General features: G+C 38.0%; 1 protein-coding gene across 3 annotated transcripts in view; it reads left to right on the top strand.

Annotated features, from left to right (window-relative positions):
- Positions 1-17,599, top strand: part of SYT1 (synaptotagmin 1) — a 364,604-nt gene that overhangs the window by 295,956 nt on the left and 51,049 nt on the right. For all 3 annotated transcript variants that reach the window (XM_027679772.1, XM_027679770.1, XM_027679771.1), the window contains one exon: positions 13,164-13,281. In XM_027679772.1, coding sequence (XP_027535573.1) covers positions 13,164-13,281 — 118 coding nt within the window. The remainder of the gene's footprint in view (positions 1-13,163; positions 13,282-17,599) is intronic.

Genomic DNA, 17,599 nt, shown 5'->3' on the forward strand with positions numbered 1-17,599 from the left:
CTTCTGGTAATTTCTGGTTGTCTGGAATCTCGTTATTTTACCTTTGTTTTTCCATATCTTCTTCATTAACTGTGAAAATTACCCAGAGGATCTCTTGTTGGTGAGTAGAGCCTGGGCTTCAAAACTGGCAGCAGCTCATTTTTGTGGGAGTGCCCCAAGGTCTGTAGCTGACATCCCGTCTGTAAATGCCCAGCCTAGAGTTAGATAGCAGTGGATTATGTTGAAAATGTTTTTACTCATTCGGACTTTCACATTAATCAGTCAGGCCTAACATTAATTTTCTGTGATGTTTTAGAGCAGGCAAGTTTTCAATGATATGTGGGTCATTTGTATTAATTTTGATTACTCTGATTTTTTTGCTTGTACTTGTTGTACAGAAAATAGATACAGCTATTACAAGTCTGTGACACAACCTAAGAGCTGCAGTTCTTCCACAGCACGTATCTGTAACCCGTGATTTCTTTCTTGTCATAGTACAATTGTATATGACAATACACCAAAGCTCTCAAAAAAACCCCACTTGTAACTTCATGAGCCATCCGAATTTGTGCATGCTTTCACATCCTCTTTTTTTTTTTTTACAATGAGAACCAATTTGTCATTACAATTTGATATAGCAAATGTTTCTGTAGATATAGAATCATAATTTTCTATATAAGCTTTAAATTATTAAATCATTTAAAATCTCTTAAAAGACATGATTATTTCTTCAGAATGCCTGTTAGTAATACTAAACTATTAGTTGATTTCTTAATGAAGAACTCTCTGCTTTTAGTTTAATTCATCAGCCTGAAGGAAAATATACACATTTATAGTGTATTGAAAGTTGCAGCTTTTATTATTAAAAGCATAAAATCCAAAAATTAGTATCTTCTGATACATTATAATTGTAAATGAGAAGAGATTTTAATTAATATCATTTTCTGCAGCAATCATATGCTCCAGAATGACTTGAGAGTATTGGCTTCCTGCTTGGATTTCAGCTGTAGAGTTCCAGAACTGGCATATGTTCCTGCAAGCACCAATACCAGTCACATTATATAAGAATTTAAAGTTCTTTCTGTTTATATGTTCCTGGTCATGAAAAATAGCTGTTAGTCAGCCCTTCAAGCATAATCACTGTGACTATCTTGTGTATAAACACTGGGACATGCTCCTTAGATTTTTAGCCCACCTGTTCATTGATTCCTTGGGTTTGTTGCCAGAAGGCACCACTATATGAGCTTTTATGAGTCACTGAGGATGACATATCTTTAAATATGATATACTTTATTTGCATTGGGCCTAGACTAGCTAACATTGAAGTTTCGTTTCTGAAAAAAAAATCCCATTCCAAAAAAACCTTTTGCTTAGAAATAGTGCTATTTTCTGTCAAATCAGGCATTTGTCTAAATTAGGTGATGTTACCTGCCCTAAATCTGGAGGACTCCTAGATCTTCAAGGAACATTTTAAAGAACTTCCTATAATCAAGCTCAGTCTAGGAAACAGGCAGCATCCTGGAGATAGTAATGTTCTCCCAGTGCCAAGCTGGGAGGAAGTGGGCACAAGGAAACCCCCTTACAGGCTTGAAAGTTAGACCTTACTTGGCTTTAGAGCAAAAATCTAGAAAGTGTCTGATTCTTAGCCCTTGGCATTTTGTCCTGGCTGCCTGGCCATAGACTGCAAATTCTGAAAGCTCAGATTTCCTCATGGCATCCTGACTTCCAAAAAAATTCAAAAATTCTGAGTGAGACCTTACTGGCAAAGGGTACAAAGAGAAGGTTGCTGACAGGAGACCCACATTTGTTTAGAGGCAGCTTTGCACCAGCACTGGAAAACTCTTAGAAGGTCTTCAAACTCAAAGAATTTGAAAGTGTCTAATTTTAAGACATAAATAGATGAAGAAAATAACATGTCCCTTATAGCTTCAGCAAGTACTTTAACTGCTTTAAAAATGTGTACTTTATCTGTTATTGGATGTTACTGGATTCTACTCCAAGTCGTTGTTTCTTGTTGCACCCTTCTTCAACAGGTTGAAGCTATTTAATACATGATGTTTCCTCTTCTCTACAGTACTTATGCATTGCAATCCTCTTTTCAGAAAGCTGCAGAATTTAATCTTTTATGTTTTTTGCAATCAGGCTTTTTCTACTTTTTTCCAATAAGAATTGTGACTTTTTACCTTCTTCGTAGTTTTCTGCATCCTAAAAAAAAAAAAAAAAGAAAAAAATGTACACAAGAACTGTGTGCAGTATACTTTATTTCTTTGCCAGGCAGGCAAAGTCAACATCTGCTTCTGATCATGTCTACTATTGAATGTTTTGCACAGGATTACACTAGCAGTTTGTGGTCTGTAGCTTATTACCCTATAACCTCAGCAGGAGACATTGCCTTGTAAGATACTGTGGTGGGGGAAAAAACAGTTTTCCCCCTAGAGTTATAAAAAAGTTATAAAAGGAGGTGGTGACCTTTGGGGTTGAGCCAACCACTGCTTCTGCAAAATGTGAACATATCACCCAGACTGGAAAAGAAGGTAGTTGTAGTTGTGGTTGGAGAAGAGGTGGCCATGTTCTAAGCCACGCGCTGAGGGGCCCGGAGCCCCACTGGGGGCTGGGCCCCCCCTCATCCCCTGGCTGGGGGGCTACGGGGACTTGGAACAGTGTTAGATTGGGCTAAGTATCTGTAGCTGAGAAGCTGGGAATTTTTTCCTCCACCATGAGCAGCAGACAGAGCAGCGGCAGAACAGCACTGACCAGAGAACAGTGGCAAAGAGCCAAAGAAGATAAGAACTGAAGGAGCAGCAAAACAAACATGCAGCCGAGCAGGAAGACACAGAGATCTCTGATGGAGAGAGAGAGAGAGCAGAACTAAGTCCTACAGAGACAGAGTTTGGAGTAAGAACTGAAACAAACTCCCCAAACCCCTCTGAGACCTCCTAGAGAGGAGAAGGAGATGGACTCTTACTTGAGAGGAGTCTTGGAGTGCTACAGCACTGAAAAGAGAGGAGCTGAGAAGCTCAGGCTTCCCAGAGCTGGACCGGGACGGCCGAAAGAAATGCGGAGGAGGGCTGTGCCCACCCACTGTTGCTGCTAAGCTAGCAGCCTGAGATCAGAGCATGGGAGCTCTGTAAGGGAGATTGAATCCCCTGAGGATAAGGACCATCACGAAGGCTTCTGCACTTCGTGGTATGACGCGGTGAAGCGACCTTTGTCCTGGTGAACACAGCCCACGGAAGAGAAAGACCCTCGCTTGGAGTCGAAGGGCCAAGAGGGGCTTGGAGACATCCCCTCGTGTGTACTGGCAGAGATCCAGCTACAGCTGCTGCATGGAAGGAGAGAGACTGCTGCCCTAGAGAGACTGCTGCTCTGAGAGGGGAAAGGATCTCTTCCTTCTTCCCTCCTGGACTTTTATTTGGAGGGAGAAGAGATTTGATCCATTGTAAATACTGCTTTATCATAGAAAAGATAGTTATGATTGTATATGATGTATTGTAATATTTATTTGTACAGTGTTTGTAATATAACCCTTTCCCCTAAATTGAGTCTTGTGTGGTGTCTGGAAAACCCATTTCACACTGGGTTGAGAGGTGGGAGGGGGGCTTGGACTCAAGAATTGGATTTTGGGGCTCTCAAACCATTACAGATACATTTTCTGATTCAGGAGATGCTTAGAAAGAGTCTTGGGTTCTTTATTTCAGAATGTAGAATTTTTGCTTTTGGCTGTATGAAAATGTCCTCCATGTGACTGGTTACAGCTAAGTGATTAAGCACTTTCTCTCTGACCAACTTGTTGCATTATTATTTACTGTTATGACAGTACTTATATCACCTGCTTACTTTATCAGCAAAAGTCCTTCCCCATCTATAAAAACAGCAGTAGACCTTGAAGAGAAAAAAGAAAAAAATGTGCATGTTCCCTTCATCAACCAAATTTACAATGTTATCAAAGGTGAATCTGGTTTTAGTTGAAAAGACCTTTTTTCCATAAAACAATGTGACTTCACATTCATTATATTTTATATCCTTTAAATCAGCATTAATACAAACTTTTATGAGTTCTTCTTTGTTTTCATCTGGGTTTGATAAAAGGCAAATGGCTGATAGATACCACCTTCATCCCATTTGGCCTTTTTCTGAGTAAGAGAGGCATAACTTTAGCACTGTTTCAGTCTTCTGAAATTTCCCTTGTGGTCTAAGATTTATTAAAATGAACATCATTGAGCCAGAGATTTTATGATAAGTGCAGTCTTCTTTCCTAGATTTTATAGATGACTACAGTGACCTCTTTTTACTGAAGAGATTAATGAAATTGTGTGGTACTGATTGCTATGATGACCTTTGATGAGCTGCCTTGTCCTCCTAAAGAATGTGCTAAGAGAGTTTGTCAAAGTGAAATAGTCAGAAGAAGTGGAGTAATTAAAGAGGGGTTTGCCACTATGTATTTATCCAAAAACTTGAATATCTTTCAGTAGTTTCATAAAAATTTGAATGCTTAGTTTAAGAAGTGGATATGAGCCTGGTAAGTCAATAGATTTGAATATATAGCACTAGTTCAAAGGACCTCATTCTTGAACTGAGCACAAATATTTAATGTGCTGAACTTAAGACATATAACGCAAGGCATTGTACAAGGAGGCATATATTAGTTTCTTCATTTCAGCCCAAGAAAAAAATACTGAAATTATCTGAGAGAGTATTTTACATATTTCTGATTTCCCTCAAACTAGGGAGCACTAGAACAGGATTTTCTCTGAGCTTTTCTGAGGTTTTCAGCTTGCCTCTTTTCCAGCTGCATATCATTTACCCCATCTCATATTTTTAGGCAGTTTTGATGCTCTGGAAAAATCTCCAGTACAAAAATTAGTAGAAGAGGACAACACGAGCAATGGAAATCAATGATACATCAAAGGACTTTAAATCCTTCCTGTGCTTGTAGCACAGAAGCAATGAATGGAAAAAAAAAAGATGACATTGACTTGAGTGAAATTATACATGAAGAAAAATCTACTTCACCTTGATAAATTACAGGCAGAGCACTGTCTTGTTATAAGTTTTCACCTATCAGCTGTTAACTTAGACCAGCTGTTTTAGTATATTGTTTTCCCATTAGCAAATACAGTTCCTTTTCATCTTGCTGTGCAGTCCTCTGGTTTGCAGCCCTTTCGGGTCACTGCTGTGGCTGCAGTACAGTGAGGATCATCGTTTGTCTGTGTGGCTGAGTTGTTTTTGTGTGAAAATAAAGGCACAGGCTTCTTTTGGCACAAAATTGTGTTGCATGCTGCCCTGGAAGCTGGAGAGCATGATAAGAAGGTTCCTGTAAATGTAAAGGAATGGAATGCCTTAAAGAGGATAGATACTCAGATTCTTGCCTTGTTCAGGGAAACTCTTGAGCACATGGCAGGTCATCACATGGTCTGTTTGGCCTACCTCTAACTAGGTTGAAAGTTTCCAGTTTTAAAACAATGACTTTACATACTGTCTCTTGGCCAGTTGGCAACTTCAGGAGATTTTGCAGGAGGCTGCTGTATTTTGTGGGATTTGCGATTGAGATCATGGAAGGAAGCTGAAGGTACTACTAGGAGTTATTATGGAAGAACTTGAAAGCTGAACTGGCAAGCAGGAGATGAGAAAAAACAGGACATAAATCAACAGGAGCTGAGTGAACCAATCTGTAGGAACACTGCAAAAAGAACCATTTATTTATAACATAGCTGGAATTAGTATGAGGTGCAAGGTCTTTATGTCTTAGTAGTTTGTTACAGTTTCAGGAAAGGGAAGAAGATGGCTGGCTGTGAAGATAATCCATAAATTCCACTGAATTCTTTGTGGTTCTTGCAGAACAAATAGAAATATATTGTATGGCTTCAGTAATGGAAGCACTGATTTTACCTGATAGTCTTTCCCTGGGGCTGTTGAATTTCAACAGTATTTACCAGCAGCCATAGGTGATTACTTGTTCCATCATACCGATCATTCCCACCTACTGGTTTGTTTAAATCTCTTTGTTCTGTATTTCATTAATCAATAATTTATGGTCATCGTAGCAAGTTTTTTAGTACAGTATCACATCCAGCCCTACGTTTTAAAAGTAAGAAATTGCTAATTGATTTGATTCTTAATTACAGTTCTCTGCTGTCTACTGATCCTGTATGCTGTAATTCCAATCCATAATCTAAAGCTATGAATTCAATCGCTTTTGGAAACTAAAACACTCTTGATAGTAGATACTACATTAACTGAGCATTAAGATGCTCATACTTACTACCGAAGATGTTTTCAAGTCAAGCAAGGGTACTGTATTGTGGCTTCCTATACCCTATCACAAGAGGACAGCAACTTTCTGTAGAGTGACGGCAGTGTATATATAATATTCTAATAATTATGGGAAAGCATCATGATTTGACTTCTCACAATGTCTGATAAGCCAAAAAAAAAATCTTTCAGATGTATTACATTTCCTTTCAATGTTGTACTTAGACCGCTCACTAGAAGACTAACCTTATGACATCCTGTATTTAATAAGTTTTCCATGCTGTCAAAAGTAATAATATTAATGTGCCATTCAGTTAAATTAATTTTGTTTTGTGCACTGGCCTGCATAGACATGAGCGACGTTTAGAAATACAATCAGGCAGGAGCTCAGAGAAGCCAAGTGGCAATATAGAGGGAGATGCAATCACTAAAGCAGAACAGCCAGCTGCAAGCATTTGTGGGTAGGCAAAGAGTTACAGGAAACCAGACTGTGATGTTCAGCCATGTATGATTATTTTAATTCATTCCTCCCTTTCTCATTTATTTAAGAAATTAATTTTCTTCTTGTTTACTTAAGAACTTGATATGTTTGGTAGCATGGTCTTTTGTCTGGAAATCAGAGTGTGTTTCTGCTAATCTTTGATTTCAACTGCCTTTGGCCATGGCATTTCTCATTTTCAAGAGGCAGCTGATTGTAATGCTTTTAAATTGATGACCGTGAAGTGTCATTTTCTACTACTAATAACAGTGTTTTCTCTTTCCATTTCCTCTGCTTTGTAGAAAGCAGTAATCGAAGTACTTTCTCTAAACAGTTAAAAATGTAATGAGAGGACTAAAAGGAGGAAGCTGACAAAATTTAGCTCGTTAATTTTTTAATAACATTGGCTTGTTCAGATTGTTGCCCACTTGCTTTCAAGTCCAGTTTACCATTTTGTTGGAGAATATTACATAGTTATGGCAGTTTAAAGAAATGCAATCTATTACTTATATATATATATATTGCAATAAGAGGACAGAGATTTATCATGAATTTCTGTGTCAAATAGTGCTGTTTGGAGGGGGACCGGGGGAGAAGAAGGAAAAAAAAAAGTAGATTTTTTTTTTGTTGTTCCAAAGAAAGATCTTGCTAGTTCTGTTCCCTATAAGAAAGGGTAAACAGTAGTGCTAGCATACAGAAGTTGTATCACAAAAGAGTCAGAGAGTAGGACTGTAGTAGGGAAATCTGTCAAGAGAAATATGCAATTAAACCATTTTTTTGGGCTTTTCCTCACTCCTACTTTAAAGCATGACTGTATCTCTACAGATATCACCGCCCAATAACTTTAAGAAATTCATTTGAAAGATTATTCCCTGTCTGCCCTAGAACTTCTCCCTTTAAAACTTGCATCATGGACTTTTGCTTCTATTTCTGTTCTCTGTTCCCCTAGTATCAGTCTCCTTTACATCTCTTCTTTAGTTGTTTTCCCTGCTAGTTCCTTTTTTACAGGATCCAAAATGAGCTCTCTAGACCGTGCCTCAAGAACCCTCTGTTTCTTCCGAGGTCTCCTGCTGTAACCTATTTCACTTTGCTGCTTAATTTACTTGTTACATGGCTTGTAACCAAACAGTTTACATTATCAGGAGCTTCCTTTTATGGCCAATTTTGTATATTTGAAGAGGGTATCATTATGAAGACACTACTGAAAGAAAAAGTAAAAGCAAACAGGAGAGACTTTTGATCACAGGCATTCTGTACTTCTGTTTTGTAAGACAAATGGGTTATTCGTGAAATAAAGACTGATCCTTGAATAAGGAACCATGCAGTAGGGCACCTGATTGTTCACATTTTCATATGGTTTTAAAATATTTTCTTCAAAAGTGCAGTAGGTACAATCAGAAAGAAGGTTCTGCCTTCTCTCCAGAAGCTTTTAGCACCTATTTATTGCCAACATGGCTTCTATATTCATTTTAGACAGCAAAAGATTGTCAGATTAATGGTTTAGTTGTTAAAGGCCTTAAGTTTATATTGACTGGACTTCTAAATAACTTCTAATAGCTTCTTCTGCAATCAGCCTTTTGACTGAAAAGGTCAGGAGGGCTCTGCCTCTCCTATTTGGTGTCAGTACTTTATCCCAAAAGTAGTGCCAAGACTTTGGGGTACAGTGATACTTGGTCTGTATACATATTCATGTGATAGTCTCCAAAAGTGCTGTAATAATGGGCTGACACGTTAGCTTCAGCTTTTCTTTCTCTTTCCAGTTCTTCCTTATCTTTCCTTGCTATTTCTAGCCTGCTTCTGCAAACTGAGTTTTAAGAGCCTCTTGGTCCCTTCCCACTCCTTTGCCTAATTGTGGCAGAATCATCTTCATATTGTGGGCTCATCTGTGCCCTGATTTGCCAGCATAGAAGAAAAAGATTCTTTCTTTACTGATTATACCTATTGCAAGTTTAAAATTTTCTACTTTCTTCTTTAACCATGCATTTATCAAAAATGCTATGCCTTTGAAGCTGGTACTGTTGAACAGCTGTGGTAGAAATAAAATGTCAGTTTTAAAGAAAAAAATAAAGGGAGCCCAACAAATCAGTATTTCCTTTTCCCAGTGTGTCCCCTAATTATTCTATGGGGTATGGGGGAGTAATACTTTCCTAATTGTAGATCCCAGCTATGTGTATGAGTTTCTAATTCTGCCCACTTGCTATCGTGGCTTAATTGAAGTTGTGACCAGTCTATGTCACAATTTTATGTCACAATTACTGCATCCATGTGATTCTGTAATTAGTATTATTTTGGCCCTTTTTGAGGCTTAGTGTGTTCATACCTTACATGCCAAGAAAAGGAATTTATGGGATTTGAGATCTCCCTGTGTAGACAGAATGGGATGGCCTCAAAACTGTCTGAAGCCCGTCAGTGTGGGAATTGGGATTAGAGATTCTGTCATTACAGTTTACGTGGGCTTCCTGAATTTAACTTATAACCCACCTTTATGCTGTCCCTGTTTTCTTTACAAGGTTTTAAAGCATTTTAGTTGCTGTGAAAACCATACAGTGAACATTATGAGCTTCCATTGTAAATATTTATTAGGGTAAGATGGTATTATTTTGAGTCTTTGTCCATAAACCACATCATATTGTGTTTCTCTCAGGCTTATGCAAATATTCACAATGAAAACTGGGTACTAAAGTTGGAAACCCCCTTCACTCTGTTTGTGTCCTTCCTATACTGATTGTTTTGGAGTCATAGAAGCATATGGTGCTGTTTCTTGGTTTTTTGGTATTGTTTTACCAAGAGAGCTGCAAGCATCAACTTTCTCATAATATCTTCCACAAAAATCTGGAGAATGTTTATATTAATAAGATAGATATCTCTGTTAGACATTCTGCAGTACAAACGAGAGTAATCTACATAATAGCATTTTTCTCTGTAGCTCATTAGGAGAGTATACTGTCAAGGCAAAAATGACTACTGACAAATAGAAGAAACATTGAACAGATAGGAGCCACTTAAGAATCATCTCTAAAAAGTCCAGGTTCTCAACAGGACTTCAAATAGCCTATCCTAAGCTGAAGAAGTGTTAACAGCACTGTCTGTGTCATTTATGTTCTGCTCCATTGGATCCTCTTTAAATGTAATGAAGTTATGAAGTGCTTAGCTGGAGAGAATCTTTTGATTGGTGTTTAGGCATTATACATGAATAGGTTAATGTCTATGAGCCTCCCAGTTGGAAGTTTCTAACATTAACTTACAGTTTCCATCAGAGATCAAAGTAATTTACTAACATAAATTATTTATATATAGGGCTGAAAGAAATTAATAATAACAATAAGGCACCTCCATGGGATAATCACCATACCAGCAGCACTCATCTGTAGCGTGTAGCCCTGCAGGGGTTTGTAATTATCTCCTGCAAACCACACCTCTAGTGCTTGCTGTTTGTTGCTTCATTGCAATGCTGCCACTTGCAGTATTTCGCCTGACAAATACTTTTTAAATTAAAAAAAAAAAAAAAAAAAGTGTGGCAGTCATACAAAGAGAAAAGGTTACAAGTAAAAGAAGTATTGAGAACTGCAGTTAATACAGATTTTAATACTAACAAGAAAGGTACTAGAATTGATTCTGGAGGCACTTAATTAGGTGCCTGTGCTTTGTCTTCAGATTATTCACTGGAATGAGGCTATCATCTGCTGCCATTTCCCATGGTTTGCTGGTGATCTATGGAAAACTGGCTGTTTACATGAGGCTGGCTTTTTCTCTGCGCTTCCTGCAGCTAAAATTCCATTAGAAGATACTAAAAAGGCATTAAACTCTCTCTTAAAATTACTCTTCTGTGTAGACAATTGCATTATTTGCAGAGAAGCATAACATGATTACAGATGGAGAAAGGCTGGTGAGAGGTGATGGTCTCCGTGGCAATACCTTCTCCAGCCTCTGCTGAAGCCCTCACATCAGAAAAAATAATCCTAACATCATTTTATGCTACTAAACACAATCTAACAAACAAACAAAAACTAAAAAGAAAAATTTTAAAATATCCACTCAAAGAAACAATTAGAAGCATGGTATCGATTTGAAGGGGAATACAAGTTCCCGTGCTGCTACGACTAAAGCTCTACCTAGAGAATCTACAGGTAAGGACAGAACCCTTGAATATTGGGTGATATGAGAGTACAAAGGCTTACAAGATGGGGTGACTAAAATAAGCTTTCATATATACCATGTTTCAGTCTTACTCAGAGCCCCATGAATCAACCAGGTGAATTTAAACCAAGTCTACCATGTAATAAAGCAGCGACCACAGAAAACACCAGGCAGCTGGTGAGCTGTGATCGTGATAACACAAATCAATAAACAATTGATTTCTTCCATTCTGAGCAACCTGCAAGTGATAGATCAACTTCACCAAATGTCAGGTGAACAGGAGAGTGTTTTGCTGTCACCATACCACTGCAGGCTCAGTTCAAGCCAGGCATGAGCTATGCAGATTGCATGGCTGAAGTCTGCATTTTCATAATCTGAATCTGTGCTGGGATTTATAACAGTATATGAAGTCAGGGAGGAATACTAAATTATTCCATAGCAGTGCAGTCCACGTTGTGAAAGACATCTTAGGTTATTCTAGATATGAGCTAAAAATGTAATTTTTATGATATTTGTATCAGTTCTTTTGAGCAAGGCAATAATGTCATTCTAGCCCTTCTGGGCTTGATAGTGCTCCCCAGCTACCCACTTTACAACCTAAAGAGTCCTAATCTACTTACCTATTCCTTTTGCAGAAACTGTGTCATATCTTTGATCATTCCTACACGGTTTTTTTGTAATCTTTCCCAATTCTACCGTATCCTTTTTGAGGTGGGTAGGGCACTGTAAGTTTTCAAAATACTGGCACACATCCATTCTGACAGCGTTTTTATACAATAGACATGTTTAACATCATGAGCCATTTTGTTATGTCCTGTCTGAGCATTTTTTAACTACACATAACTGTGTTTTTTCTGTATGTTTCCTCACCCCTGGTGATCACTGAGCTGATGTCTGACAGGGAACTATCTATTGCAATCCCTGGGTTTCAGTCCCAACTTGTAATAATCAGTTTAGGGTCTGTCACTTTTTAGGTAAAGTCCTTTGCACATGGACTGTCTATTCCCTGGGAAATACCCACTACATCCATTGTGAGCCATTTGCTCTCCGTAGTGTCCCTCCAGCTCTTTAGGTAAGGTGCTGACTTTGCCTCTTTCCCCTTGGCTCTTTGAACCAGGTAAATAGCCATATTATTCTTGCATTTGTCGTACAGGGAAATGGTGCATAATTCCTGCAAAAAATTACCTGGTGTCTTAACGAAAAGCTTTAATATACCCCCTGAAATTTCAACAAACAACCTTCAAATTTATTCTAAGAAAACACTGGAACCAAAGACATATGGTCATAGAAATGTATTTTATACTCCACTGTCAGAATAAACTGTGGAAGTAGACATGCCATAAGAACTACTGCCTTTGAAAGAGAAACATTGCTGTCTGAAATTCTTTATTGGACTGTTCAGTGTAATCTAATCCTTCTTGTCTCAAAAGCAGCCTTGTTAGCCCCGTAGAGATACAGTTGGGCTTGAAGGGAAGGAGGAAAGCATCTTGGATCATGGTATTGATAATTTCTAAGCAGTATTCTCCTCCTCTCCACCCCCCCCCCTTTCTCGTATCTGCAAGTTCATATATCTTATTCCTCCTTTTGAAACAAAGTTCCTGTAATTCTGAATATACTTTATCCCTTCTCTCTTTGCCAGGACTGCTAGGAAGGTACTAAGCAATGAAAATACATAAAATAGCAAAAGGCTGGATTTGGCAGGACCCCAGAGGACAGGCTACAAGGCAAAACCAAATCCTTCCAACCATTCCTTATGAAAGGAGGGATGTACTGTGTCCTTTTGTGGTCTATATCTGCCTTTTTTTCTTTTATAACAGATAGGAGACAAGTCTTTTTTTATACTGAATATTTTGTGCTTTGTGGTTTTTTATACTTTTTGCTTTTTTGACCAAGTGGGATGAGAGACCCATGTTACTGTTTCATGGGAAACAGCCTAGTAGTTGTGTTAATTGATTTCCACTGAAAAACAACCTGGGGAAAGCAAAACAATCCTGACTTGGTTTAAAGAACAACAGTATTTGTGGAACCATGATTGTTAGAGGTGAAATGCTGAACAGTATTACTCACTTTGCAGCCAGCACCTATCTTGTCCTTTGTTTCCATCCAGAATAGTTGCTACAACAGACTTGAGGTTATCGAGGATTTAATCTGGACAATCTGTGGTAGACATCTCAATATTGTTCATTTGATTGTTTTCTTTACCAGTATGAGTTGGAAATGTAATCCTGTTAGTTTTCTATGGGGCTTTCAAAATTGCATTTTTAAAAGGTACAAAAAATGAATAAAATATTACATCATGTCTTGTTTGCTTTCACAGCAAGAAAAGCTGGGTGATATCTGCTTCTCCCTCCGTTATGTGCCTACTGCTGGCAAACTGACTGTTGTCATTCTGGAGGCAAAGAACCTGAAGAAGATGGATGTCGGTGGACTATCAGGTATGTGTGTGAAAATCCGCTTGTAGATTTTGCAGGCTTGTAAAGGCAGAAAATGAACTCATTTTCTGTTGGAGATCTATTGGTTAAGAAGGTAAGGACTCTTTTTCCCTGTCTGAAAAATGTGGTTTGTGTTTCCTTGAAAGTTAGGGCATGGTTGAGTATATCAGAACTCATTCTAGCTTAAAAAGAAAAAGAATACCAGAATACATTGCATTCCATTCCAAGACAAGGTCTGAAAGTTAAATGATCAGATGACAGTGCAAGCTCTCTGTACTTTTCTTCTCTCCTGTTACCTGGAGATAAATACGGACTATTCAGGCAAGAGAAAAAAATCTGACTACAATTCCTATTGTCTGTTTAATCTCACAAAATGTGAGCATTTCCCTGCAATGTTACTGATAATGCATAATGAAGGAAGTCGCCACAGGTTACCATGCTGACTGCTGTTTTAGGTGCTAGGAAAATTGTTTCTACATTTGAAGGGCTCCGTTGCAATTGTTTCCATGCTCTGAGTTAGGAGTGCACTGTATTTGCATGCACATCAGAAATCAAAATGACAGTCTTGCACGTGGGGTAGTCAGTGAGGCTGATATATCCAACACGCTCAGTACCTACAAATAGTCCTCATATTCTTTCCGTGTGGTAAGGCTGTACACACCGTGAGTGACATGATGTTTGCTATCTGTAAGGAACAGGGTGCAGTCAGCGCAGGTGGCATGAGGACTGTGTCCCAGGGACCTGGTGGACCCCCGTGCAGGTTTCTATTCTCTGGTACATCTAGAATTTGGACATAAATTACTGTCTAAATTGCCGATTAACTGAGACCAAATTAAATAACAAAATGCTTTATAAGGTGAGGTCTTTCCCAGAAAATCTTACTTTGTATACCCTCTGTTTAGAAGAAACAGCTTCTGCCCACCATTGAGAATGATGCTATTTCCAGTGCAGTTCTAGAACTGAAAATTTTTACTGCTGCCGCTAGTACACAGATGATGTAATTGCTGATTTTGATTTAGCGAGTGACAAGAAAAAAAGTGGTTTACTTTTATTTTTCTTATAATCTTAGACCAAGATAAGAGTTATATGCAAAATAAACGGAGAAATGGGAACTTACTAAAAGCAAGCCTGAAGGTTTTATTTACCATTTTTTATGAACCATAACTGGAGGACCTTCACAAAGTGAGGGAAAACAAAGTGTTTTATCAGTAACCAGTTATCTTCTTGTGTTATTTGCTTCTAAATTCATCCACTGCAGAGCAACAGATGTAAAGTAAAAGACATCCAAATGCTGTTGTAGTCATTACCTCAGTAAAGTCTAACTCTTGTCCAAAACAGACACTGGATTAGGACTCACCACTAATAGTTTCCTTAACACTCATTCTGAACAAATTGCAAATTAATGTTCTTAAGCACATTTACTTCCTAATGGTTTCCTAACGAAAGATTAGATTCTCATAATGAAAAAATTTGGGGGGTTTTGACTGAAGTATAGCTCTGAGAGCCAGAGCATCTATATTCTTTTCCAAACTTTGCAAGAAATGTGATGGATAATGGGTACTCAGCTTTCAAGAAACAAAAGAGAAGGGCTGGGGAAGCACTAATGAACTGAAGAGTTTCTACAAACTTCAGATAAAAAATATAATGCATTGTATTGAAAATAACTATGAGGAAATGAATGGGGCTTACTCTTGTCTATGTGGTTCAGCCTCATTCATTTCCTCATAGTTATTTCCAATACAATGCATTATATGCATTCTACTGAATGCACAGAGAGCACATTTAAATATATTTCTGGGGAGTGACAGGTTTTGTTCTCCTTTTTAGGGCCATGCCAAACTAGAAACATTGTGTTCTCTTGGAGACAAACAAACCCAATGGGATACCATGGTTGTAGCAGGAATTCAGAAGTCACTGACAGTGATAAATGGCAGTTAGTACAGTATTCTTGAGGCAGTAATTATAGATGAAATGATGTTGGTTTAAAGTAGATCCAGTATATTTCATTAGGGAATTTATCTTTTGAATAAATTATGCAGAAACAACTTTGGAAATCAAGCTGAGATTCTGTTGCCATTATTCACACTAAATAACACCTACTCTCTAAGTAGTAATGAAGGTGACAGGATTTCATCTCAATTAGCAAATACTTTCCCACTAGTTTTGTTATTTTCTCTAGATAATAAAATGGCTTTTCATTTTGCAAAACTGAAAGTTTTGCATGGCGGTGGAGGTGGGAAAATGGTAACAATCAAATGTGATCTCAAACTGAATGTTACCTATATATTCCACAGCACTTACTGTCACCAAGGGAAAGCCATTAGCAAGAGGTGGAAATCATGTAGTTGACAGAGATGGGGGAAAAAATCTTAGAAGTTTGTCAAAAATAGGCAAAAAATATCTTTTTGAGTTTGGAATATGTGTTTTTATTATTTTGTCCTACTTTTGAGAAGATGCTGGAAAAGCCGAAGGCAGGTAAGGGCTCTGCTTTCTCTTGCTCCCAGCCTTTATGCCTCTCTGGGGAGTTTCCCTGCCTCACAGAGAGAAGGAGCAAGGCCCAGGCTCCTGCAGGAGGTCTGACATAGTGCTGCCAAGCATTCACAGCACAGTGGTGGACAACTTTGTGGTTTCCTTCTGGCTGCTTCTCTCTGCATCTTGAGTATTACTGTTGCTAGTAAATATCTGCTATGCCTTTGCACCTCGATGATGTGGGAGGTTTTAGTGTTTATGTTATCTTTAGTCCCAACAGAAAGAACCAGTCACTGAGGCTCCATAGTCGTCTGAACCTCTATTTAGAAATTTATTATTTCTGTAATTGTGGTCAATCGGGCTTAAATACATGCTTGATTTTTTTAACATGTATATTTATGTTGTACAGATAGAGAGCCCCATTACAAAAGCATTACGTTATCCAGAGCAAGAGAAAGATCAAAGTAGCTTGAGCACTACCTTTCCTAGCATTTCTACAGGGTTTCTTCCTAGTCAGCATCTATACGATATTTAATGGTTACTGGAGCCGGGGGGGAGGGGGGGGAGGGAAGACACCTCTATAAAAACTTTTATCACCATCATTTCTAACTTTTCCATAATTTTTATTAGCAGTCAAAAGCCAAGCATAAATTGCTGTGGAAACAGACAATAAAAGACAACAAACTGATCATCAAATTCATTACACTTCTTGTAACAAAACCACACCACTCATCTGAACAAAATACTCCCAGGTCTTAAACTTAATTGCAACATCAGGCTGTGACTAAAGCAAACCTTGGCTCAAACACTGGAACTATTTAGCCTGAGCTCATCAAGTCACCATGACAAGTGAAAATTATTACTTCTGGTGAGCAAGGGCCTCTGGGAAGTAATTTTGCACATTCTAAAATGGCATTTTAATTATTTGAATTATATTTGAATGCATTTTTAATGAATCTGACATCTGGCAGGTGATAGGTAGGAATTTAAGCTATAAAGAGATTATTTTTATTTATCTGAATGTGGTGATCTTGGGTGGCTTTATAAGCATTGTTCACCCAAAATGTCTACAAGACTTAGAAGTTTAGGTCTTACAGGGAGCTGAGACTCCTAAGTTACTCTCTTAGTTTTATTTTGTTTTTTATTTCATTTATTTCATTTGCAGAATTGGAATATTTCAAAACCAGTTTGCAGTTTAATCTCTCCAAACAGGCCATGGAGACATAATCCAACTAATTCATCAATGAGGGCACAATGCAGCTTACCAATACCATTCAGTTTGCAAAGGTTGTCTGTTGTTATGTACTTTATTCAGGTTTACAATCCCTTCTGCTCCAGAAAGACAGCACAATTTATCTGCAGCTCCTCTATGAGATATTAATTTAAATCAAAGTGATACTGATTTCAGATACAGATTTAAATGAATATAAAACTTCTATCTAAATTCATTTTAATCCTGTTTTGTATTAACTTATTTTTCAAAGAAAAATTGGTTGTTCAACCCTCAGCGCATCTCACTGTTACCTAAATGTGACCTATGTGATAAATATGGTACTTCTTTTTATTACAAAGGAAAATTCCAAATATATATGTATACATTTGTGCAGGCAGTTCTATAGGTTTCCGTGTATTTAGCCATAGCCATTCAGTTTTGTTCCTAACATAAAAGAAAAACTTTCATTTCAACTTCCATCAACTTTCCCTGCTTTGATTAAACCAATCTTTGAAATAAACTACCTGAATAAATTGAAAAGCATTTTCCCTCTGAACCTTCAGAAGAGGCTGAGGCTGGCTCTTGAACAGACTGTTATTATGGGTGTTTAGCCACTCAGGCCATTCAGCTTAAGTGCCT

Source organism: Neopelma chrysocephalum, unplaced genomic scaffold (assembly GCF_003984885.1).
Source record: "Neopelma chrysocephalum unplaced genomic scaffold, ASM398488v2 Primary Assembly neopelma1_59, whole genome shotgun sequence".
In the NCBI taxonomy this organism is placed as follows: domain Eukaryota; kingdom Metazoa; phylum Chordata; class Aves; order Passeriformes; family Pipridae; genus Neopelma; species Neopelma chrysocephalum.